This window comes from Mirounga angustirostris, unplaced genomic scaffold, assembly GCF_029215605.1.
Source record: "Mirounga angustirostris isolate CCGP_5_RB_7025 unplaced genomic scaffold, mMirAng1.0.hap1 SCAF_5, whole genome shotgun sequence".
In the NCBI taxonomy this organism is placed as follows: domain Eukaryota; kingdom Metazoa; phylum Chordata; class Mammalia; order Carnivora; family Phocidae; genus Mirounga; species Mirounga angustirostris.
Genome location: NW_026991713.1, coordinates 123352234 through 123379410, shown reverse-complemented (window position 1 = coordinate 123379410; position 27177 = coordinate 123352234). Strand labels below are relative to the sequence as shown.

The following is a 27177-nucleotide window of genomic DNA, read 5'->3' as shown; positions in this document are numbered from 1 at the left end:
TGCTGTTCCTTTGACGCCTACTTCCTATCTGGTTAGTAGAGCTTCAGATTGCTTTTCTTTGTAAACAGTTTCTGGTGGTCAGGGGATAGGAACATTAGATGAAACATTTTGGAAAAATTGATAACCATAATTTCAAAAAAGACAATAATTTCTTTAAGACTTGCTTTCTCTGTTAGCCATTTTTGATGAACTGTTAGAGCTCTAAGCTGACTGACCTTTTTTTTTTCCCTATAGCCAGAACATGATGGGCAGTCATCCTGTCAGCATTTCTCACCTCCCCAAATCTTTGATAGTTATAAATTTTGAGAAAATCAAAAGTAGCTGCTTATCAGAAAAAGTTCTCCAATCCATTGAGAAGACTGTTGAAATCCAAATGAGGCTCTGCATAGTTTTTCTGGGCATTGCTAGGCAGATTTCTCAATCTCCTCTTTTTGAGTATAGGCATACCTGGGAGATCTTGCTGGTTCTGTTTCAGATCACCGCAGTAAAGCAAATATTGCAGTAAAGAGAGTCAAATGAACTTTGTTTTCCAGTGCATATAAAAGTTATGTTTACATTATAGAGTAGTTTATTAAGTATGCAATAGCATTTTGTCTAGAAAAAGTATATACCTTAATTAAAAAATACTTCATTGCTGGGGCGCCTGGGTGGCTCAGTCATTAATCATCTGCCTTCAGCTCGGGTCATGATCCCAGGGTCCTGCGATTGAGCCCCATATCGGGCTCCCTGCTCAGCGGGAAGCCTGCTTCTCCCTCTCCCATTCCCCCTGCTTGTGTTGCCTGTCTCGCTGGGTCTCTGTCAAATAAATAAATAAAATCTTAAAAAATAAATAAATAAAAAATACTTTATTGCTAAAAAAAAATGCTAACCATCATCTGAGCTTTCATTAAGTGATAATCTTTTTGCTGGTGGAGGGTCTTACCTTGATGTTGATGGCTACTGACTGATAAGCGTGATGGTTGCTGAAGATTGGGGTGGCTGTGGTAGTTTCTTAAAACAGCAGCGAAGTTTGCCACATTGATTGGCTCTTCCTTTCATTGAAGTATTTATTTCTTTGTAGCATGCAGTGCTGTTTGACAGCATTTTACCCATAGTAGAACTTATTTCAAAATTGGAATCAATCCTCTCAAACCCTGCTGCTGCTTTATCAATTAAGTTTATATAATAGTCTAAACCCTTTGTCACATTTCAACAGTTTTCACAGCATTTTCTAGTAGATTCCACCTCAAGAAACCACTTTCTTTGCTTATCCATAAGAAGCAACTTCTCATCTGTTCGTATTTTATCATAAGATTGCAACAATTCAGTCACATCTTCAGGCTCCACTTCTAATTCTAGTTCTCTTGCTCTTTCCACCTCATCTGCAGTTACTTCCTCCACTGAAGTTTTGATCCCCTCAAAGTCATCCACGACGGCTGGAATCACTATCTTCCAAATTCCTGTTCATCTTGATCTTTTGACCTTCCCATGAATTGTGAATGTTCTTACTGGCATTTAGAATGGTGAATCCTTTCCAGGTTTTCAATTTACTTTGCCAAGATCCATCAGAGGAGTTCGTATCTATGGCAGCTGTAGCCTTAGGAAATATATATATATGTATATATAAATATATATATATATTTCTTAGATTTTATTTATTTATTTGAGAGATAGAGAGAGCATGAGAGTGGGGAGGGGCAGAGGGAGAGAGACAAGCAGATTCCCTGCTGAGCACGGAGCCCGACTCAGGGCTCAATCCCAGGACCCTGAAATCAGCTGAAGTCAGACACACAACCCGACTGAACCACCCAGCGCCCCAGGAAATGTATTTCTTAAATAATAAGATTTGAAAGTCAAAATGACTCCTTGATCCACATGCTGCAGAATGGATGTGGTATTAACAGACATGAAAACAATATTAATCTCATTGTACATGTCTGTCAGAGCTTTTGGGTGGTCAGGTGCGTTGTCAATGAGCAATCATATTTTGAAGGAATATATTTTTTTTTCTGAGCAGTAGGTCTCAACAGTGGGCTAAAATATTTAGTAAACCATGTTGTAAACAGATGTGCTGTCTTCCAGGCTTTATTCCATATATAGAGCACAGGCAGAGTATATTTAGCATAATTCAGAGTAGATTTAGCATAATTCTAGGATTTTTGTAATGGTAAATGAGCATTGGCTTCAACTTAAATTCACCAGCTGCATTAGCCCTGAACAAGAGGGTAATCCCTATCTTTCAAAGCTTTGAAGTCAAGCATTGACTTCCCTCTAGCTATGAAAGTCCTAGTTGGCATCTTTTGCCACTATAAGCATCCTTTGCCACTGTTTTGTCGACGTTGAAATCTGTTGTTTGATGTAGCCACCCTCAGTAATGATCTTAGCTAGATCTGGAGAACTTGCTGTCGCTTCTACGTTAGCACTTGCTGCTTCACCTTGCACTTTTGTCTTATGGACATGGCTTCTTTTCTTAAACCTCTTGAATTAACCTCTGCTAGCTTCAAACTTTTCTTCTGTAGTTTCCTTACCTTTTTCAGCCTTCATAGAATTGAAGAGAGTTAGGACCTTGCTCTGGGTGAGGCTTTGGTTTAAGGGAATGTCGTGGCTGATTTGATCTTCTCTCCAGACCACTCAGACTTTTTTCCATATTGGCAATAAAGCTGCTTCATTTTCTTATCATTTGTGTGTTCACTGGAGTATTCCCTTTTAATTTCCTTCAAAAACTTTTCCTTTGCATTCACAACTTGGTTAACTGGTACAACAGACCTAGCTTTTGGCCTATCTCAGCTTTTGACATACCTTCCTCACTAAGCTTCATCATTTCTAGCTTTTGATTTAAAGACACATGTGGCCTTCTTTTCACTCGAACACTTAGAGGCCATTGTAGAGTTGCTCGTTGGCCTAATTTCAATATTGTTTTATCCCAGAGAATGTAGGGAGGCCAAAGGAGAGGGAGAGAGATGGGGGAATGGCCAGTGGACAGTCAGAACACACACACTTTAGGGGCACCTGGGTGGCTCAGTCGTTAAGCGTCTGCCTTCGGCTCAGGTCATGTTCCCGGGGTCCTGGGATCGAGCCCCACATCGGGCTCCCTGCTCAGCGGGAAGCCTGTTTCTCCCTCTCTCACTCCCCCTGCTTGTGTTCCTTCTCTCGCTGTGTCTCTGTCAGATAAATAAATAGACTCTTAAAAAAAAAAAGAACATACACTTTATCTATTAAGTTCATTGTCTTAATATGGGTGCAATTTTTGATGCTCCAAAACAGTTACAATTGCAACATCAAAGATCTTTGTATACACGCATACCTTGAAGATATTGTGGCCTGGGTTACAGACCACTGTAATAAAGTGAACATCTCAATAAAGTGAGTCAAATGAATTTTGTTGTTTCCTGGTGTATTATAAAAGTTAAGTTTATATCATACTGTAGTCTGTTAAGTGTGCAATAGCATCATGTCTAACAAACAATGCACACATCTTAATTAAAAATTACTTCATTGCTAAAAAATGCTCACCATCATCTGAGCTTTTAGCAAATCATAATCACTGATTACAGATCACCATAACAAATATAATAGTAATGAAAAATTTGAAATATTAAGAATTATCAAAATGGGACACATGGGAAAATGGTGCCAATAGAGTTGCTCAAAGCAAGGTTGCCACAAACCTTCAATTTGTAAAAAAACAAAAAAACAAAAAAACACAGTATCTGCAAAGTGCAATAAAGTGAAGTGCAATAAAATGAGCTTTGTATTAAAGTAAGGATAATCTGAGGATAAAATGAGATCATTATGAAGCTTTGAATTCTTTAGAAGCAAGTCTCTTTCCTTGTTTCACTTTTACTTTCCCTCCAACCCCTGTTTTTGTCTTAGAAAACAGTTTTGACTTTGCTACTCAAAAAACCATGTTGAATTGTTACTAACAGTTTTTATTCTTTCAGTTTAAAAGATACCTGTTTTGTAACTGAGAAGAACCTTGCTGCTGCTCTTAATGATCTTGAGGCAGCATCAGTAAATAATCTGAATAGTTTTAGAGTTTGGATCTACATAAGTTTGAGTCAGGTACTGATCCTGTTTATGTATCAGAGAGTAAAGAAGGTAGTTCATGAGTGTTCAGTGTACCTGCTGATGACTGAACCATACACTCCTGGGTACACCTTAATTCAGAACTGTGTGATCATACTTAGCTACCTTCATAGGCAGTTTATATTTGATCAGACGTAAGCATATCATTTCTAGTAAACTATTGATTTTTAGTTTTAATAAGCTTAGCTATTATATTTTTTAAGAAGGTGACAGATTCCAAGATCTAAGTGTTTTCTTTTACAAAAATGCACTATGTTTTTAAAAGGCCTGCTTGTCTACCAGTCAGTGAGGATGATGAATTAATTATTTAAGTACACTATCAGATCAAAGTAATGACTTGCTTTCCTTTTCTAAGATGAAGTAAATGTTAGACCAGAGGATATTGATCAGGATGATTCACTCAATTTTCTTTGGCTTCCTAAGGGTTGGGGGTCTATGAGGTAGAGCTCTGAGATTCCTCAGTTAGAGCAGTTCCACTTGGATTTGGTTTACATGTTGAGTTTCTTTGAAGGTAAAATTTTCTTATAAAAGAGAGTATTGAAAAATAAAGTGTGTGACTGGTCTTTGTCCCTGTTTCCTGAGAGGGAGCCTCTAAATCTTTGGAATTTCTTGAGTGGTAGGAGCATCTTATTCAAGAAGGGCTCCTTGGACAATATTTTAGTTTATGCTAATGAGATGACTCAGCATGGAAGCCGATCACTCCAGAAAGACTTAGATGGTTGGGACTCTGAGTCATATGATATTAGCCAGACCTTCAGGGAGGGGTAGGAGGCCTGGAGATTGAGTTCCAGGAGATAGCCGATCATACTTTCATAATGAAATGCCAATAAAAACTCGAGACGCCAAACCTTGGTTGAGCTTCCTGGTTGGTGATACACATTGATGTGCCAGGGGGATGATCCATCCGGAGGGCACAGAAGCTTTGGGTTTGGGATTGTCACAGACCTTAGTCCTATGCATCTCTTCATTTGCTGGTTCAGATTTGTATATTTGTAATAAAAATGTAATCATAATGCTTTTCTGAGTTCTGTGAGTTGTTATAGTGAATTAATGAACCTGAAGGGATAATGGGAACCCCTGATTTTGAGCCAGCTGGGCAGAAGTGCATAGGACTTGGGAACCCCAGAGCTTGTTGCTTGTGTCTGAAGTGGGGAAACTTGTGGAGTTCTGTGCCCTCAACCTGTGAACAGCACCAACTCCAGATAGGTAGCATCACAGTTGCATTGTAGAGGGTTTCCCACACTGAAAAGTAAAATTTGAAAATCATTGAAGTAGATGCTATTAAAGGTATATGTGTTTCTTTGAGTTTTATGGATTCATACTGTAATTACATGAGTGGGTTTAGTATTTATTGAGTCCTTAGGCTGAGAACATGAATATTGAAAGATTACCCAAAGTAGAAATTGTTATTATTTTCAAGGGATTTATAGTCTATTATGGAAGCTTGAACAGTGACAGGTAAATTTGACTCACTTATCCTTTTGGTATACCCTGCAGCCTGAATGAAATTAAACAGTGTTTCAACATTTGCTTTCTAAGTAATCTGTTTAGTTTCAAGAGTAGTGTTAGTTTCTCATTATGTTTTCTTCTTTTCCCTCATGCAAACCATCTTCACATATGGGGAATAGATTCTTTTTTTTTTCCCCCTGAAAGTCCAGTTCTGATTAGATTATTTCCTTGCTAGAAATTCTCTTGGCTTTGTTTCTTGATTTAATACAAACACCTCATCTTGTATTTTAGGCTTTTGAGTGGTTCCAAGCTTTCACAAAGTAGTCTCTATGGTAGCCAGCCTAGATTCTTTGTTATACTTCTGTTTTCATAACTTTATTCTTTATTATACTCCACTGTATATTTACTACTTAAATAGAAACAAAAGAGTTTATTATTAATCCTGTTCTCTTAGTTTTTAGGTATATCAAGAAGCCTTTCCTGATTCTCCTTTTCTCTCCCTCCAGGTCTCTACCTTTTTTTTCCAGCTTGCTTCAGGGTTTCCATTTTTTTCTGTAACACTTTTTCTGTCATCTATTTAGGTCTCTCTCTGCTGGTTTCATCTCTTTTTTTTATAGTCTAAGCTACTTCAGTTGGGGCCTGGCATAGATTAGAAACTTATTCCATTTTGTTGAATATCTGTCCAAATTTTATTATTTCCTGCAAATAAGTCACCTTTCCAAGATCTCAGCTGTCGTGGATATTTGTATTCGTATACCAGGAATTTGTGTGAATAACCTGCTTTTGTTATCTCCCCTACTAGAAGATGGTAGGGTGACTAGGCATAGGTACCCACTACTCATTGGTTATCACCCACTGCCACCTTATTGGATACGTAATCGAATTCTCTAGTGGCAATGACTAATTGGTAGGTGTTGCTCTATCCCTTGGGGCTGTGCTATGGATCAGGAATTATTAGCCTGCATAGAGTTTGGATGGAATTGGCTGCTTGCTATTTTCTGCTTTAAATCTCCAGCTCTTAGTGGTAGATCAAAATGGGGAAATGAGTAGTATTGTCTGTTGAACCAGGCAACAGGGCTTTGAAGGGAAGTAGGAGTAGGAATTTCACTGTCTTCACCAAGACCAACCCTTACAGGTAAGAATCTTGGTATGGATTAGGCCTCCTACCCCCAACCCACCTCAGGTTAAAAAAAACGAAAATGTTAGTGGGGGTCATAGTGATGCTGTCTTTCAACCTATCTATTCTTGGAGTTACAGTGTTCCAGTCAAGATAGGTTAACTTCTACTTCTGTATAGCTTTTGTTTCAGAAGATAATGATTTCTTCTGAAGTTTTTCCCTCCTACATAGGCTCTTATTTTTTCTAACTTGCCTTATTCTGTTTTCTTTTGTCTGTTTTGTCTTTTCCTTTATCTTCCATGTTAGAAGATTTTCTCAGATAGCTGATAATCCTTGGTTGTCTGCCCATGGTTAATACTAGAGAAATAGAAAGCACTTTGGAACCTGTGATCATGTGGTTAGGCCTTAATTGACTGAACTTCGTAAGTTGATGTGGTATGCATTTTGCTGTGGAACTTCTCTCTATCCCTCCATGTCATTCTCTGATCTTTAGGTGTTTCCTTTTGGACTGACCTGGAATCCCCAGAGAAGAGTCCTGTAATCTCTCTGAGGGTGAAGGTATGAATGAAGGTGAGGGGTGAAATAGAATAATTTCTGAGAGGGCAGGTATTTGATGGAGGTGTGTGGGACCTCAAGACCACCCTCCCACCTTCCCAGTTCTAGGATTCAGCAAGGACTCACAGGACTCAGTTTTAGTTACAGCTATGATTTATTTCAGTGAAAGGACCCAAAGTGCAATCAGCAAAGTGAAAGGGCACATGGGTGGAGTCTGGGAATACCAGGCATAAGCTTCCTTGGCTCCTCTTCCAATGAAGACATGCTTAATTCCCCCAGCAGTGAGTTGTGGCAACTTGTGTGGAGTGTTGCATCCAGGGACCTTCATTAGACTCAGTGCTTGGGGTTTTTCTTGGGAGCTGATCTTGTAGGCGTATTCTGCTTGGTACATACCCTAACTCCAGACTCCCAGAAGGAAAGCAGGTATTCAGTATAAACTATATTGTCTGTACAACCAGTTTAGACATTGGGAGCCAGTCTTCTCAGTTCTGAAAATGGTGAGAACTTTCCCTAAATCCAAGTTCCTATACACCAGGCAATGCGTAAACAGGCCTTTTAAAGGATACCACTCCATGTTAACTCTTTTCACACGGCAGGTATCAGCATTTACACAGTTGCTTAATTCCTTTATTAATTTTTTAAAAATGGGCTTTACTTTTTAGAGTAGTTTTAGATTCACAGAAAAATTAAGCAGAAGGTACAGAGATTTCCTATATCCCTCCTGTCCCCACGTATGCACAGCCTCCCCAACTATCAGCATCCTGCACCAGAGTGGTATATTTGTTGCAATCTATTAACCCACAAGTACCCATCATCATCACCTAAAGTCCATAGCTTACATTAGCATTCACTCTTGGTGTTGTATCTTCTAGGGGTTTGACATATACATAATAACATGTGCCTACCATTGTATACAGAGTAGTTTCACTGCCTGGCAAATCCTCTGTGCTCCACCTGTTCATCTTGTCCTCCCTCCAACCCCGGGCAACCACTAATTTTTTTTTTTTTTTTTGACTGTCTCCATAATTTTGCCTTTTCTAGAATGTTACATGGTTAGAAACATGCATTATCTAGCTTTTCAGATCGGCTTCTTTCACTTAGTAGTGTGTCTTTTCCATGTCTTCTTGTGGCTTGTTCATTTTTTGTTTTTAGCACTCGATAATATTTCATTGTTCTGATGTACCTCAGTTTATCCCTTCACCTACTGAAGTACCTCATGTTTGCTTCCAAGTTTTGGTGATTCTGAATAAAGCTGCTGTAGACATCCATGACATGGAATATCTTTCCATTTATTTAATTCTTTGATTTCTTTCATCAGAGTTTTGTAGTTTTAGTCATATAGATTTTATATGTATTTTGTAGATTTATACTTGAGTATTTTATTTGAGTGCTAATATAAATGGTATTATGTTTTTAATTTAAAATTACAGTTGTTGCTAATATATAGGAAAGTTGCTGACTTTTGTACAGTCAACCTTGTACAATTTTGCCAAAATCATTTTTTTAAAAGATTATTTACTTGAGAGAGAGAGTGCAGGAGCCTGGGAGGGGAGGAGCAGAGGGAGAGAGAGAGAGACAGGAAACAGACTCCCTGCTGAGCAGGGAACCTAGTGGGGTGGGGGGGTGGGGGGCTGATCTCCAGCCCCTGAGATCATGACCTGAGCCGAAACCAAGAGTCCAAGGCTTAACTGACTGAGCCACCCAGGCGCCCGTCATTTTTTAGTTCCAGTTTTTTGTTGCTGTTGATATTTTTGGATTTTCTACATAGATGAACGAACATGTTGTCTGTAAGGAAAAACAAGTTTATTTCTTCCTTCCTAATCATTGTACCTTTTATATCTTATCTTGTCCAGTATGCTGGTGAAAAGGTATGATGAGAGAAGACATCCTTGCCTTGTTTCTGATCTTGGTAAAGCTTCTACTAGTCTCTCACCATTAAGTGTATTAGCTATAGATATTTTGTAGATGTTCTTTATCAAGTTGAGGAAGTTCCCTGTTATCCCTAGTTTGCTGAGAATTTTTATCATGAGTTGTTGGACTTTGTCAGCTGCTTTTTCTGAGTTTATTGATAAGATCATGTGATTTTTCTTCTTTAGCTGTTGATGAGATGGATTACATTTATTGATTTTTGAATACTGAGGCAGCATTGCTTACCTGGAATAAATCCCATTTGGTTATGATGTAGAATTCTTTTTTTATATTGTTGGATTTGATTTGCCTAATATTTTGTTAAGGATTTTTGCATCTATGCTCATCTGTAGTTTTTTTTTCCTAATAATATCTTTGGTTTTGGTACTAGGGTAATACTGCTCTCCCGGAATGAAGTATTTTCTGCTTCTGTCTTCTAGATGAGATTGGAGAGAATTGGTATAATTTCTTCCTTAAATGTTTGGTAGAAATTACCATTAGCCTCTCTGTGCCTGATGCTGTCTGTTTTGGAGGGTTATTAATTATTGGTTCAATTTCTTTTATAGATATAGGCCTCTTTAGATTGTCTATTTTTGTGTGTATTTTGACAGATGTGTCTTTCAAGGAATTGATCCCTTTTATCTAGGTTATCAGATTTGTAGGCATAGAGTTCATAATTCTAATGTGTGTTTTTCCAACACCACTGAGCAGTTCTCTAATTCTCAGCGGACACTGACTAGTGTCCCACAAATTTAACTCAATTCTGACACTATCTATCTAACTAGAAATAGTGTCAGATCCCACAGGTGTAGGGTTCAGTCCCACAAGACTGCCCTCACTCTCCACTTCCAATGCCAGTCAAAGTCCGGGATATGTCCTGTGCTTCTTACTGATTGGCTGTAAATTGGAGGTTCCCATGATCCTCTCAATAGTATTGAGCCATTGTAAAAGCCAATTTTGTCCATGAGATCTGTAGTGATATCCCCGCTTTCATTTCTGATATTAGTAGTTTGTTATCTTTTTCTTTCTTTTTTCCTTCTCAACTGTCAATTTTATTGATATTTTCAAAGAACCAACTTTTGGTTGTATTGATTTTTCTTTTAATTGATGTTGGCATGGTTATCTTTCTCCATCTCTTTACTTTTAATGTATATGTGTCTTTATATTTAAAGTGGGCTTCCTGTAGACAACATATAATTGCATTTTGTGTTTTTTTTTCATTGTGGCAATATTTGTATTTAGACCACTAAAATTTAAAGTGATTATTGATATTGTTGGATTAATAGCTACCATATCTGTTACAGTTTTCTTCCTATTTTTTCTTCCACTTTTTTTTTCCTTTCGTGATTTTAATTGAGCGTGGTTTTTTTTTTTTTTAATTTTATTCATTTATTTGTCAGGGGTTACAAGCAGGGGGAGCAGCAGGCTCTCTGCTGAGCAGGGAGCCCGATGCAGACTCGATCCCAGGACACTGGGATCATAACCTGAGCTGAAGGCAGATGCTTAACCGACTGAGCCACTCAGGCATCCCATGGAGCATTTCATATGATTCAGTCTTTTTTCTTTTGTAGCTTATCAATTATACTTCTGTTTTTGTTATTTTTAGTGGTTCCCCTTGAGTTCGCAATGAACATTTAAAAGTAGTCCAAATCCACTCTCAAATAACATTATACCACTTCACTGGTAGTGCGGGCAAGTGAAATGAATAACAAAATATTCCCAGTTCTTTTCTCCCGTTCCTGATACCCTTGCTGTCATTTGTTTCACTTATATGGAAATACACACACCCCTCCTATATCATATTTTTCTTCTCTCTGAAGAGCTTTTTAACATTTTTTTGCAAGGTCAGTTTTTTGGCATTTATTTGGCAACAAATTTCCTTAATGGTTTTTTGTTGAGAAAGGCTTTATTTCTTCTTTCCTTTTGAAGAATAATTTCACAGGGTACATAATAGGTCCGTGCTTATTTTCTCTCAACACTATTTTACTCCATTTCTTCTTTTGTTGCATGCTTTCTGAAATGTCAGATGTAATTCTTATGTTTAGTCCTGTATAGGTAAGGTATTTTTCTTCTGCTGGCTTTTTTTCTTTCTTTTTTTTCTTTATCATTGATTTTTTGCAGTTTGAAAATGGTATACCTAGGTGTAGTTTTTTTTGATACTTATGCTTGGTGTTCTTGGAGTTTCCCGGACCTGTGGTTTGATGTCTTACATCAAGTTAGGGAAATGTTGAGTTGTTTTTGCTTTAAGTATTGTGTTTCTTCTGTGCTATTTCAATTATGTCTATGTTTTACTTTTTGTAGTTTCCCACAGTTCTTGGATAATCTGTTGCAGGATTTTTTTTTTTTTCCCCTTTGCTTTTCAGTTTTGGAAGTTCCTATTGACATATGCTCAAGGCCAGAGATTCTTTAGCCACGTTCTGTCTGCTGATGAGTGCACCACAGGCATTCATTTTTGTTATACTGTTTTTGATTTCTAGTATTTCTTTTTGATTCTTTTTCAGAGTTTCCATTTCTGTGCTTATTTTCTTTATCTGTTCTTGCATGTTGTCTCCTATTTCCATTAAAGCTCTTAGCATATTAATTATAGCTTTTAAAATTCCTGGTATGATAACTCCAACATTCCTGTCATGTGTGAATCTGTTTCTCATGCTTATTCTTCAAACTGTGTTTTTTTGCCTTATAGTGTGGCTTGCTGAAAGCTAGACATGATATAGTAGATAAAAGAAACACCATCCTTAAAAAAAAAAAAAAGGAACACCGTCCTTTAATGAATGACATAATAGTAAGGCCGTTAGGTAAGAAGTGTTCTATAGTCTGGTGATTAGGTCTCAGTCTTTTAAAGTGAGCCTCTGCCCCTAGGGTGTGAATTTCTCACCTGCTTCTCAGTTTTTCCCCCTCTTAGGTGGGAAAAGATGGCTAGATGGGCTGAATTTGGGTATTCCCCTTCTTCCACATGGGAGGCTGGAGCAGGCTGGAGTTGGGAGTTTCCCTTACGCGAGGTGGGTTAATCTCTGGTAACACCCTAGGTGGTTAAAAGAATTAACAAGTGGCCTTGTTAAGAAGAGAATGCGGGCGCCTGGGTGGCTCAGTCGTTGGGCGTCTGCCTTCGGCTCAGGTCATGATCCCAGGGTCTTGGGATCGAGTCCCACATCGGGCTCCTTGCTCAGCGGGAAGCCTGCTTCTCCCTCTCCCACTCCCCCTGCTTGTGTTCCTGCTCTCGCTATCGCTCTCTCTTTCAAATAAATAAATAAAAATCTTTAAAAAAAAAAAAAAAGAAGAGAATGCTCTGATGTATCTCACAATAGTTATTGTCCTCTTCCCCTTGCTGAAAAATAGAAAATTTTCTCGGATATTTACCTTGATATCCTGGGAAAGCTCATGAAAATAAAATTTACAAAAATGTGGGAAATCCCCTATGTCTGGGCCCTTTTGGATTTTAGCTCTCAGAATTGTGTACACTTAGCCTCCAGCAGTTTGTCTGTTACAGGTTAGATCTGTGGTACTGGTTCTTGGTGATATTTTTGCTTATGGGTTTCTGCTCTGTTAAATTGTATTCTGTGTATCCATCTGTCTGTGTCTCTAAATTTGGGGACAGCATTTGGCCTGTGACCTCACTTTTGAGAAAGGATCTCAGAAGAGTTGTTTATTTTTCACTTTACTCAGCTTTTTACTTGTTGGATGGGGTGGTAACTTCCAAGTTCCTTAAATGCTGTACTGGAAACTGGAAGTAATTCCTTATTTTTGGTGCTTCTGTCTCAACTATGCTTTGTGTCTTTCCTCGTCTAGAAAAACTTTGCTTTATCTCCAGAAAGCAAATCTTCACACATTTGCTCAGGTGGGTTGGGGAGAGGTGGTTGCTCTTTGAGTAAGATAGGCAAAGTAGGTACCTACCTACACACTTCGAGCTGCATTAATCCATTCTAAGTCCTCTTTCTTCTCTGCTGTCAGCTGCAGGCATTTCCTTCTGCTACCAGTACTTGACTTTTCTGAGAATTCAGTGGTGTAAAACAGGCTGGTTCTTAAGCCTTTTTGTTACTGCCGGTATATGATGCATCTTTTTTGGGTCTTCTAAGTAGGTACCATATATCTATATTGTTACATAGTTTTTGAGATATTGTTGCTGTTACTGCTTCTCATGTTTTCCTTATCCTGTGTTTGCCTTAAAAAATCTTTTAATTAAGGGAGGGAGCTTAATGAGATGATTGGGCTCCATCTGTGATACCTCTGTTGATGTTCTTAATTTGTTAAGTTTTCATTTAAAGGAAAGTACTCAGAGCTTGGTTTCTTTTGTTCATTTTCTTTCTTCCCCATGTCAGACATGAAAATCAACAAAATCATATAATTAGTTTAATTGCCTGAAACTTCCTGTTAGAGATTTGTGCCTTGTCATGTTTCTTCATTGGCAAGTAAACCTAAGAATTATTTGATAATGAAAGTATTTCTTTATTTTAGTCTTTCCTCATGGGGAAGGGAATAGACCTGTATGTAGGGTTTTGTTTTTTTTTTTTTTTTTAAATAAGTAAGTATCAATGGCCTACTTCTCTTTTTTAAGATTTTATTTATTTATTTATTTGAGAGAGAATGCACGCGGGGGCAGGGGGAGGAGCAGAGGGAGAGGGACAAGCAGACTCTGCACTGAGTGCAGAGTCAGACATGGGGCTCAATCTTAGGACCCTGAGATCAAGACCTGAGCTGAAATCAAGAGTCAGATGCTTAACCAACTGAGCCACCCAGGTGTCCCATCAATGGCTTATTATTTTTTTTCTTTTTAAAATATTTTTTTGTTTTTTATTTTTAAAAATGTTTTTATTTAAATTCAATTTAGTTAACATATAGTGTACTATTAGTTTCAGGGATAGGATTTAGTGATTCATCAGTTGCATATAACACCCAGTGCTCATTACATCATTGCAGATGTACTTGACTATCTCATTAAACAGGCTGCTGGCAGCTATTTTGATTTCTTATCACAATGTGGTCATTTGAATGTGCTTTTTAAAAATAATGTTTCTGCAATTTCTTTTCATAATACACAGAGAAAGCAACGAGTGAGATGAATACTGCTGAGGATTGGGGCCTCATTTTGGATATTTGTGATAAAGTCGGTCAATCTCGAACTGGGTAAGTGTTAAAAGTTTCAGAGGAGCTTTATTTATTCTCTTTATTAACATGAATAAAATGAGAGTTAGAAGGTAAAACATATTACAATTACAATTTAGTTTAAAAAGGGAATTTTTTGCTAGCAAGATTTGAAGAATCATCCCCTTTAAGTTACTCTCTATAACCAATTAGGATAACATGACTGGTAACAATGTTGATATTTTAATTAAAACCTTGTCCATAGTTGCTTCCTGAAGTCTAGCTTTTTCCACTGACTTTTAAAACCATTAGTGATTTCTCAGTTGGTTTCTCAAGTTTCACGGTTATTTTTCAGTTCTTTTCTTCATTGTCGTATCTGCAGTATTCCACCTAACTAATCAGTGACTATAGAAAGAGAGTTTAGGACAGTATAATCTTAAACTTTTTGGCATAAAGCCTTTTTGTTAGTACAGAGCTTTCAGTACAGCAAGTAGATTAACTGGTATACAGATTAATAATTTCCTTAATTCCTAGGCTAATAACATCTGGTTATTAGCCTCATTTACCCCTTTATGCCACAAAAATATTGTCTTATTAATGTACTTTTCCTGTGAAAAATGTTAGAGAACACTGCTGTTTTATATTTGATTCTTTTTTTTTTTTTTTTTTAAGATTTTATTTTTAAGCAACTTCTACATCCAACATGGGGCTCCCAACATGGGGCTTAAACTCATAATCAAGAGTTGCATGCATCACCAGCCAAGTCAGTCAGGCACCCCTATACTTGATTCTTGTGGTGCTAATCTTAACCCTCTGATGATGCTTTCTTTGGCTCTCCTTCCTCTCCTCCTAAATATAGGCAGTTCCTTAAACTTTCTTTGGTCTATTTTTTTCCCCTAATACTTTTTTCTTTTCTAGTACATTTTTTTTTTTTTTTAAATCTTACAACTTCTACATATATGGGTGACATCTGTATTTTCAACTCTGATTTTTCTCACCGTATCATTAGACTTGTGGACACATCATTATTTCTGGACACCATACTGTATAAGCTTTGATCTCACCATGTAGAAACCCGAAGTCATGTCTCTTTTTGCTTTAAACCTGCTTTCCCTCTTTTGTTTCCTGTCTCTGTTAATGACAAGATTATTTCATTTGCACTTAAAACCTCAGTCACCACCACATTAATACTGTTGCTAAATTCTGTCAATTTGCCTCCAAAATATCTCACAGAGTGTTGATATTATAAAGTTTTCTCAGTTAACTTCTTGAACCTGGCCAAACCAGGTGAGGGCAGTTTGTCTTCAAGGTCTTTCTACCCCTTCAATCAAGCCCTTTTCGGCCTGTTACATGCGGCCCTTGTCAGGTTCCCCAAAATATGGCCTCCACATGTGGCCTCACCCATCCCCTTTGCTGTCGTTATATTTTAGTGTACTGAGTCTTTTTCTTTCAGACCCTGTTAGTTCCTTAATTTAATTGGAATTTGAGTAGCTTCTCTGTGCTGTATCTCTATTCCTTTTTCTCTATTTCTGTTGGTCCCACTTTACTTGAGACATTCCTTACCATGCCTGGACTAGTGAATTAACCTTCGGACATTTCTTTCCATTTCTTTTCTGTCCACTTCTTATATCTAGTTTCCCTATAACAACTCTGACCATGTTACTCCCCTACTTTCTGCAGTGAGTTGTCTGACCTCCCTTTAGACATCTGACTCATTTATTTTCCATTTACTCTTAAGTACCATTTTTTTCAACTCAAGCTTTTCAGTTGCCAGTGCTTTTCTACCTTAGTTTAATGCTTTTGGTCCTTGTATTCCTTTAGTGTGAAATATTTTATTCTCCCATTTTCTGTTTCTGTGTCTCATATCTTTCCAGGCCCAATATACATATCATTTTTTCCACAAAGCTTTCTTTATCCCCTTTACAGCAAATCATATTATGGTCCTGTGAATCCTCAAAGCACTCTATCAAAATCATTTTTGTTTGTGTTTTGTTTTGTGTTATGGTAGTTTATGTCTATCTGATAGACTTAGATTTATAGAATGAAAAGGTCCATTAATATTTGTTGTGCAGAGGAAAGAAGCAGATAGCTTAGTGGTTGAGAGTATGGACTTTGGGGTGAGACTGCCTGGGTTCACATCCTAGCTCTGACCACTTTGCTGTGTCACACTGGGTAAGTATCATATCTTCCTCATTTGCTATGTAGGAATAAAAATAGTGTCTTCTTCACAGGGGACTTATTGTCAGTGTGAGATTAATTAACATATATAAAGTGTTTATAGTAGTATCAGGCACATGGTTAAATGCGTGCAACTTAACCTCTTTTTGATTGAAGTTCAATTTTGTGACAATTTGTCTGTTAAGGATTAGGTATCAACCTAATTCCATCCTAGTATATTTTGGAGATAAAACTTTTATCTAGCATTCCAGTTACAAAGTCCTGCCTCTCTTCACCCTGTCAGTTTTCTTTTCATCTTTACATTGGTAAAGATAAATTTGGTATTCATTTTGTAGATACTTTTTATAATAATTTGGTTTGTGATTTCTCTTTAAGAATAATGTTTTATATACATATCCAGTTGTGTTTTCACTTTCTTGTTGTATCTTGATAATTTCATAATAGGAAATGGAAACCTTAGGGCTGTGTTCACTTTCATGGGCCTTCGGCACTTTTACGTTCATGGGTCCTTTTCTCCGTGAAAATTAATAAAACTATTTTACGACTGCATTGTTACAAAGACAACTATATTATTATACATCCAAACATTTTCTTTGCCCCAAAAGTTCATTTTTTCTCTCTTTTCTTTTAAAATAAGTTAAAACGGGCAACCCTCTCGGTTCCCCTTCCTCTTTGGGAGCTTTGTACTATCACTTTACTATCGCTCAATAAACTTTGCTTTGGAAAAAAATAAAATAAAATAAATTAAACATTTTTGTGGGCCCCTAAAACTATTGTGGGCCTTAGGTGTTGTACCTACATGCTTACGGATAAGTGTTACACAATTGTTAGATATTCTCAGATCAGCTTAGTAGTAGAAAATTATGAAGGTGCTTTTCAGGTGAGCAGTAAACTGTGGGATACTTATGGTAGTGTTCATAATATTTCTTTTGTTGGCTTAGTTTTTATTGTGGTAAAATATGTATAACATAAAATTTATGACTTTAAACATTTTGTGGCATGTTTGTGACATTCAGTACATTCACATTGTTGTGGGATTATCACCACTATCCATTTCCAGTACTTTTCATCATCCCTAACTAAAACTCTGCTTACTAGATAACAACTCACCCCCACCCACTCCCCCCCGCCAGCACCTGGTAACCACTTACCATTTGTTTTTAATTTTTAAAATCATTTTGTAATTAGTATATATGGAGAACTTGTGGAGATTTGGTTTATGTTATCTAGGAACCTACATACATATGTTTAGTTATGGGTTGCTGATGGTAGCATAAGAATATTGAACATTACTGTAGGTTGTCTGCGAGGTAGTCTAGGTATCTGGTGTGCTTTAGAGAAGACTGAGAAATGTCATTGGTGTAATAGGGGTGTTCCTGAAGCCATACCCATGTGATGTGTATTTTCCTAAAACAGATTTAAGTAGGGTAGGTTGAAGTAGAGGGAAGTTATGGATTGGAATGTATTTCATACAGTTATTCGTGTACTAGGCAACAGTCTAGATTTTTTAAAAAAGCATTGCCGTTTGGTTTTAATTTAATTTTATAAAATGTACAGATCTATTTAAGAAGGTGGATTTGGGGATTGTGGAGGGAACTTTAGGAAAAGCTTTTCTTTTTCTATAAGTTTTGGTATTTTTATCAAAATGATTTGTCACCATCAGTATATTGTGGAATTATTTAGTGCATAAATAAAATAATTTATATCAAGTCTTTTCCCCCCTGCCCCCCTGGATCCTTTTGGCTTTTTCTTCTTTTTTTTTTTTTTTGTAAGTATCATCTATTTTAGAGTTGTTGTAGTCTGGAAAATATTCTCAAGTTTTGAAGGGAAGAAAAAGAGCCATTATTGTGAAATTTTATTTACTCAGAACTGTGACCCATAAACATGTTTTATTTATTTAGTTGACAGAGAGAGAGACAGCGAGAGAGGGAACACAAGCAGAGGGAGTGGGAGAGGGAAAAGCAGGCTTTCCATGGAGCAGGGAGCCGGATGCAGGGCTCGATCCCAGGACCCCAGGATCATGACCTGAGCCAAAGGCAGACGCCTAACTACTGAGCCACCCAGGCGCCCCTAATTCTTTGTCTTTTAAAAGTTTTATTGTTCTGTTCTTTAAACCATACATACATATTTGTGAGTGTATTTATATTTGTTGATTTCAAGAAATATGCTTATATAAAATACGTACTTTTTTGATTTAAAAATAAATTTATATTTACATGGCTCAAAAATGAAAACAGCTTGAAAAGATGAACGTGGACAAGTCTAACTCCTATCCCTGTTTTTCTCCCCCCGTCCTCTATAGATAACTGCTTTTGTTCCTTTTGTATCTTTCCATTGTTTCTTTATAGAAATACGAATATATTTTCCATTCATATATAATAAGCATATTATATACACGATTCCACATTTGTAATTAGTTAATTCATTAATATATCCTGATAGCCTTAGGAATATGTTTCTTTTGATGTCTGTTAGCCGTGCATTGGTTGTTAAATTGACAAACTTAGAAATCATTTTGTAGTTTAACATGAGTTTTTGATTAGTGGCATGTAGAATATTACCACACTTAAATAATAATTATTAACTAAAATCGTTTAATTAATAATTACAAATAATTATATCAGTCTCAGGAAACCTAGTAGATGTGGTTACTGTTTACTTCCTGTAGGTTAGAGGTTTTTTTTTTTTTAAGCCTGAAATGTTTGAATATGCTGGACTTGAAACTTTAAAGAACATTTTGAAAATTTCTTCTGACTTCCTAGGATATTCACATGACTTTTATTTTATTTTTTTTTATTCACATGACTTTTAGTGTGCAATTCCAGTGTATGAGTAAGTACTGAAAAATGCCTAGCCAATGAGGTCATATGATGGACTGAAAGGTCTGTTTGTTTAGAATCAAGAGAACTTTGAGAATGATGGTAGCATTTTTCTTTAACATGTCTTCACATAATGAATAGCTTTTGTTTGTTAGTTTTAATTGATTTGTTTATATTCTCATGTGAAAAATAAATGTGAGGGTAGGTGTTGATTATCCACAATACCAAGTTAAAATTTTTCTCTAATTGACATCTGGATTAATTTGTGCTATTATTTTATATCTGAACTGTCTTTGCTTAGCTTTGGTCAGAGATATAGTTGACTGAATGTGGAAAACATGATATAACTTTTTCCTTTACGTGGTTAAGGGATCTATTTAGGCGGTAAATCTTTGATTTATTCCTGTAGAACTAGAAGGATAATGACAATTATTACTGACATTTTGTGAAAAATACAAATATAAACCTTTGGAAAAGAGTTTGCTAAAATTGCTTTTCATTTTGTCTGTCTTGTCTTGGACCTGGGCTGTGACTATTTCTGTTTTTCAACTGGAGTTTGATAGAATATTTCCAGATTTTTTTTTAAAGGAAAAAGTAGTCTCTGACCCAGCCATCTTCAATCAGGTAGAGAAACACATCTCTTCCTATATATATTATATTCTATTATAATTGTAGCTTCAGCTTATAGGCCTTAATTTTCAAAATCAAGTGCTCTTTTAAAAATAATAGCCAACATTTATTGATGGCTTATTATTTGCCAGGTCTTGTTTAAGTTCCTTAGAAACATTATATATATAATTATCACAGCAGCTCTAGGTACTGAAGGTTTTTCCAGTTTACAAATGGAATCTAATTCATATTTACGATTAAGTATAATTTAAATTAGGGGAAATCCCAACAGGAGTAAAATTAAAGGGTTTTTTTGTAAAGTGTGGTCTTGATTTCCATGTCTCTTTTACTTTACATTGTGGAGTTATTTTTAGTTTCATTTTCTCTACATCAGTCATTTTTTCTTTTATTTGACAAAACAATGAGTACTGCCTGGGTATCATGCTTTGTGTATGCAGTGGTAAATAAAACAACAAAGCCTTTGTGATCAGCGGTGGTGACAGTTAGTAGAAAGTAGAAATAAACAGGTAGATAACAAGCTAAGAAGATAGTGATCAGAGTGCTTTAGTGGAGAATAAAAGGAGAAGACCTACTTAGATTTTTCAGGGAAGGACTAGTTTGAAGGGATAACATTTACGATTTTAAAGTTGAGAAGAATCTAAGAGCTGAAAGCAGGTCCCAGGCAGGGGAAATAACATTTACATGAATCCTGCAAGAGAGAAAATGCTTGGTGCTAGGAACTTCAAAGATACAGAGTAGCTGGAACAGAGGTGAGTTGCCTTAAATGAGCACAGAGTTGGATATAAGAGAGTGAGTGAGTTAGAAAAATAGAAGTGATAGTTGGAATGCTTGAAATTGATATTATAGAGGGTTTTCACTTATTGGTAATGGCATGGTCTAGGATGTGATCATGGCAGTTAATAAAGTGGGATAGAAGTTGAAAAGTCAAGATGTTGGGAATATCACTTACGTAGATGAATTAACATCTCTGAGAATTAAGACAGGAATAATGTTGGAGAGAGTGGCAGTGAGCCGGGAGTTAAAATCACTGAGCGATGAAGCAGTAATTGAGGTGTTTCTTTTTGTTGTTGTTGTTGTTTTGTTTTGTTTTGTTTTTTAGAGAGAGAGGGAGGGGCAGAGGGAGAGGGAGAGAGATAATCTGAAGTAGGCTCCATACCTAGCACAGAGCCCAACATGGTGCTTGATTCCACAACCTGGGGATCATGACCTGAGCCAAAATCAAGAGTTGGACACTTAACCGACTGAGCTACCCAGGCGCCCCACTTGAAAACAAAAAAAAATTTTTTTTTTTTTATGTTAGTCACCATACAGTACATCATTAGTTTAATGTAGTGTTCCATGATTCATTGTTTGCATATAACACCCAGTGCTCCATGCAGTATGTGCCTTAATACCTGTCACTGGGCTAACCCATCCCCCAACCCCCCTCCCCTCTAAAACCCTCAGTTTGTTTCTTGGAGTCCATAGTCTTTCATGGTTTGTCTCCCCCTCTGATTTCCCCCCCTTAATTTTTCCCTTCCTTCTCCACTTGAGGTTCTTTAAATAAATGCAGTAAGAAGATAGTCTGGCCTGATGAGAATTGGACTGTTTTAGGAAAGAGGGAGGAAGAATGATTTGGAAGTAGTAAAGGGGGCAAAGAAGACCCATGTCTTGTACCTCCCTATATAGTGGGAGTAGTATCTTCCCTGGAGAGCCAGATTTCTGTAGAGCCAGAGGACTGAGGATTGGGGCTTTTGTTGATGGTGGACTGTAAATTCCAGAGGACACAGTGGAGAGGTTTCAGAAGGTGGAAAGTACTGCATATGTAGAGCTATTTAATGATGGGTAGTCTGCAGCTTCTCATAGGGACTGGTATAAACAGGCATGTGTTCTCAAATTCTCAATTATTGGATAGTAGAGAAAGTTGGGTGCCTAAGACTTCCTCCTGACCTTTGCAGATGGAACCTTGCAGGCCTAGGAAGGAGTGGTTGGGGCTCTCTTTTGACTCCTGTCCGTATAGGTTCTTATTGCTTTCATATTTTATATTAGAGTTCTCTTACAGTTCGTGTAATGCTTTTATGCTTTTGAAAGGCATCCTTGACACTAGACTCTTCTCAGTATTCAAGGAAGGTTTTTATTATCTATTAATTTAAAAATAAATTACTTCAGCAAAGATTTGAATTCCCGTATCTTTCAGTGTGTGCCTGCTAGGTACTACCCCCGTACTAAGACTGTGTACATTTAGCCTTCCACTGCACCACATAAATCCCTGAATGGTAAGTTGTAGTAAAGCACTTTTTATAGCATGCAAAATGACAATTTAAAAATCACTTTAAGATTATTTGAAAGTTAAAGTTGTAAAAGTAATTTGATAGAAGAACAAACTAGAACTAATGTTGTTGAAGTTTTCTGTATCCCTGGCACAATTCTTAAAGGAAGTATTGGAATAACATACTGATTAGGAAGCTTTAGAATCCCCTTTCAAGATGAGGTCTGTATGTCAAGCTTCAAATCTTTTCTACTTTTTCTGCTATATTATAGTGCTGCTTTTGTCTAGTAGTGGTTCTCAGCCTGGGTGATATTGATATATTAGGGATGGCTTTGGTTGTCAAAATATGGGTGTAAGTACTGACACTGGTTAGGTGGGGCCCAGGAATGTGATACTCCAGATAGTCTTACACTACAAATAATTTTTCTATTCTGAACACGTAATAGTGCTTCTACTTAGAAGCCTACTGCTAGTGTCTTTGTCCTTTTTCATTCTTATTTCATAGGTGATTAGAGGTTAACTATGCAAGCACATTCATTAACTGTGTTTTACCTTATTATTACTATTTTTTTTCTGTTTTTCTTTTATATTTGCAATATTTTGAAGAAAATGTCCTATTATTTTTTTTGTCAGATTCCATGAGGGGATGATGAAGAAGGTGGTATCCTCATTTTGAAAAGTTAATTGATCTAAGATCATTGATTGATTAATAGATGCAGTAGTTAGAATTCAAATTTACTGTCTTTTTAGTGGTAGTAATTTCCTTAAGGATATAAAACCTTATCACAGTTTAACTTAATATTTTTATGATACAAAAATACTTTTCAAATGAGAAGTAGAGGAGTGGGACATATTTGAAATGAGGGTTTTTAACAAAATTTTATAAAGCACAAGTTGTCACAAATCTTGACTCCTTTATCCAACAGAATCATTACATGTTTTTGGCTTTTTCCATATGTATTAATGGAAGGACCTTTTCAGGGAGTCCCACTAGCTGGTGACTAGAGACTAACGTTGTGCTATTTATCTGTCATAACTGTACAGCAACATACTCGTAAGTAGGTAGACACTTACGAATAATGTAACAGTTTTGGAGATTTACTTGAGGCTATTTAAAGAGATTTGAAATTTCATTGTTCTTTGAAAAGAGAGTTGCAGGAATACAAAATTAGCTTTGCTTTTCCATGATCTTCTGACTACAGATTTGAGCTGCATCATATGCATGTTTATCTTAACTGAATTTAACTGTGTTCTTTGTAGCCCCCTCAAATTGTATTTTTCCTATAGACTTGTCCCTATTGTCCATTTAGTGAGCTCATACGTGCCATCTCACCATTACAGTTTTCATTTCTCTTAGAGTATGAATATCTCACTGCATCGAGTGTGATTCTTGCTCAGTATATGCATTTTTTTTTAAACAACATGACCCTGCATGAAAGCCACTTTATTCAATGGGTGCTGAAAGTAACATTTTTGCTCTAATAATTGAGGAAAAGTTGCCTATGTTGAGCATATTTGAGAGATGGCAGAGTGTGTTTTCTCATAGGTAACTCCCTAATCAAGAGAAATTAACTGCAATTTTTGCCTATGCCCTGACTTTGGAAACACACCCCAGGAAATGGTACTATTCCCTTACATTTTACAATGGTGAGATTTGTGCTCTGCTCATTTCTCACATGGTAAGTTAAGAGCAACAAAGTTATTCTGGGGTTGGAAAACTGGGAAAGATGAAAAATAATTTCCCTTTCCCTGTTCTTATCCCTATCCTTGACCCCAATCTTTTTGTTTTCCCATCTCAAGATAAAGAAAAGAGAAGGTATGTCTTACAAAAATTTTTAAAATACCAAAATGGAATTTTGAGAAGGTTTTTAGAGAGACTACCCTTTACAGAGGTGGGTGATGAGAATCATTGGTGGACTTCTAATGCACATGCAGATTTTATCTTTAGCATGTATTTTTACAAAATACTTCATTTATGTTTATTACCATCAATCTCTAACCTCACATCCCATGCTCCTCCCAGCATTACTTAATCTGCATTTTCCCTTATTGTGATCCTATTATAATTCTAAGACAAGATTTTATGAAAGCATGTGCATTTTTCTCATAGAAAACTAACTCAGTGGAAGACATACCGGAGTCAGTAATAGAGCTTTGTAAGGAGGATTATTCAATTATTCTAAATACTAAGTATTGTACAGCAGTGAAAAGTAGTGTTTTCCGTATTTAGCTTAGTGACTTTTTACTGAGCATCAACCATGTTGAAGGCATTATTGTAGGCAACATTCAGAATGAAAATGTTTTATCTTCAGTCACTGGTGAGCAGCAGTAGGAGCTAAATAATTCCTATCTTTGTTTCCTCAAATATCACTTAAGAACATAATTATGTGCCGTGGCTAGGGAGTAGGGAGCCAAGGATGAGCAGTGTAGCCCTGGATCCTATCTTCAGGAACCCTCAAGATGGGGAGATAAACAGTTAAGGCAATTTTATTAAAATTTTATTTTAAAAAAATGAGAAGAAAACCCAAACAATTCTAAATAATACAAGTTAATAGTATTTAAAGCTAACAACTGTCAGCATACTTTGTTAGAGGTGATTCTAGTTATCTATTGCTACATAACAAACCACCCTAAGACTTAGTGGCTTAAAAGAGCATTTTTTATTATCTTCACTGTTCTGTGGATTAACAGCTGGGCACTTCTTGCTTTAGGTCTCTCATGAACTTGCAGTCACCTAATGACTGGGACTGGAATATCTGAAGGCCTGATTGGGATGGGTGCTCAATATGGCTGGCAGTTGATATCTGGCAGTCAACTAGGATCTCAGCTGGAGCTATCAATTGAAACATTTGCCAAGGCCTATACCTGTGGCTTGAGTTTCTTACAGAATGGTGGCTGGGATCCGAGAGGAAGCATCCTAAGAGCACATGTTCTAAGAGATATAGGTGTATTCTATATAGCTTTTTATGAACTATACATCTCAGAATATCACTTGTACTACATTCTGTGGGTCAAGCAAGTTACTGGGGTCAGCCCACATTTAAGAGGAGAGTTATTAAACTTCACCTCTTGATGGGAAGTGGCAAGGTCACTTCATAGAAGAGCATGTGGAAAGGGAGTTAGGGGCGCCTGGGTGGCTCAGTCGGTTAAGCGTCTGCCTTTGGCTTGGGTCATGATCCCGGCGTCCTGGGATCGAGCCCTGCATCGGGCTCTGTGCTTGGTGGGGAGCCTGCTTCTCCTTCTCCCTCTACCTGCCTGTCTGTCTACTTGTGATCTCTCTCTCTCTGTCAAATAAAATCTTTAGGAAAAAAAAAGGGAGTTATTATTGTGGTTATCTTTGGAATATATAATTTGCCACAGAGGCCTGCTCTGTAAGTATTGAATGAGAACTTTGACCTAGATAACAAAACAATGAATATATCATGAGAACAAAACTGTGAATTTTAGTAAACAAAATAGTAAATTCCATTTTTGATACTTGAGATACACAGTCATTAAGAACTTGAATGGCAAAATGTGATGTAAGGGTCCTTTACTACTTTCATCTGACATTTATTTATGACTTTTTGCATAGAAAATTGTTATTCTGTGTTGAGAGAGTTCTACCCATTTGTAGATATTTGTAAATAAGAACAGCTAACATGTAAAAACTGTTGGGTAGTTATAAAGACTTAGTTTCATCGTGACCTTTCATGGTTTTGTTTTATATACATGATGTGGTAAAACGTAGCTTATGAAAATTCATAAAAGCCAAAGTGAAAATGACGGCATAACATTAGTTAATGAAAGCGTTATCAGCAGAGTTACTTGCTACTTCGTGAATATTTTTTTCACAGTGCCATTGTAATTTACATGGAGATGGTGATTCAGTGTGACAGTTTTGGTAGCCAAACTGGATTAATCATAAGGGTCGGTATCCTTTAGCACTGATAATAAACATATGGCCCTCTATGTAGAGGGTTCTTGCTTTCTGGGTACTTTTCCAATAAGATGAATGAGCAAGAATGAAAAGTTTTATTAAATCATTGTTCGAACAAAGGAGTGATTGTTGATGAAATTCATTTAAAGAATATATCCTTTCCAGAATTGCCTTAAGAGCTTCACGTTCTGCATTCTGTTTTCTGTGGGAACCTGGAAAAGTCTGAATTGCAAAAGAAAGCACAGTAGCATGACTCTGTGATAATTGTGTCTGAAGATTAAGGAGGGTTCACGCCTTAATTTTCATTTACTTTTGAGCATGAGGTAGCTTAATTTTAGTAGTTGTAACTTCACATGGAAACCAAATGACTGAGAGTGATATGATGGGAGACAGAGTAGAGAGGATTCGATAGAAAAGAGGCCCCTCTTAAAGCTCTGCTGAAGCCCACAGTAGTTTTTTGAGGTGGATTGGAATAATACTTGTGAATAATGAAATTGACTTTGATGCTTTAGTTCATCAGAACTGATATATGCCAAGGCAGCTGTGTACGTTCCTGAAAAGTCTTTTTTCTGGTTGGTCTGTGATTTGAGAAAAAGTCTTTAGAAGCCACAGCCACATGAAAGTACAGGTATCCTCTGCTTCTGGAAGGTTTGTGTTACGCTACTTCACTCTTACTGAAGGACCTACACTAGTACCTGTTTACCCTAACTAAAAGAAATTTGAAGGGAATCTTCACTTTTACAAAAAAAGGCCAGAAGTGAAAATGGTTTCAGTTTTTCTTTGAGCTGTTTTAGAGGTAGCCCACACCTGGGGCAGCAAGAGTAGCGTCGCCCAGCTCCCCGTGGGGAACTACACTCGGCATCTCTGCATCAAGTCACCATAGCTTTGAACTGTGTCTGTGAGCATCTGCTTTATCTTGACTTACTTTGTGCATCCATTAGCAAGATGTGTCCTAAGGTATCAGAAAAGCCTAAGAGAGGTTATGTTTGGGGTCTGGGAATGCTAAAAACATTTTCCTTATAAATTGTAATTGCTTCTTCCCTTTAGGCTGTTTAGGCTTATACAAGTCTTTACAGGAATGCTCTACTTTTAGATGGAAAATTCTGTGCTGCCTCTTTTTTTCTCACCTTTTTTCTGAACTACATGTCTCAGATGTGACTATACATGTAGTTTGTCTTGGATAATCTCACTTTATGCCTACTGTTCCTGA

The 27177-nt window shown here is 36.9% G+C and overlaps 1 protein-coding gene across 1 annotated transcript in view; it reads left to right on the top strand.

Annotated features, from left to right (window-relative positions):
* The window catches only part of STAM (signal transducing adaptor molecule), a 103238-nt gene that overhangs the window by 6926 nt on the left and 69135 nt on the right, over nucleotides 1-27177 (top strand). Inside the window, exon 2 of the mRNA XM_045874331.3 lies at nucleotides 14131-14215. Within this exon, the coding sequence (XP_045730287.1) occupies nucleotides 14131-14215 (85 nt within the window). The remainder of the gene's footprint in view (nucleotides 1-14130; nucleotides 14216-27177) is intronic.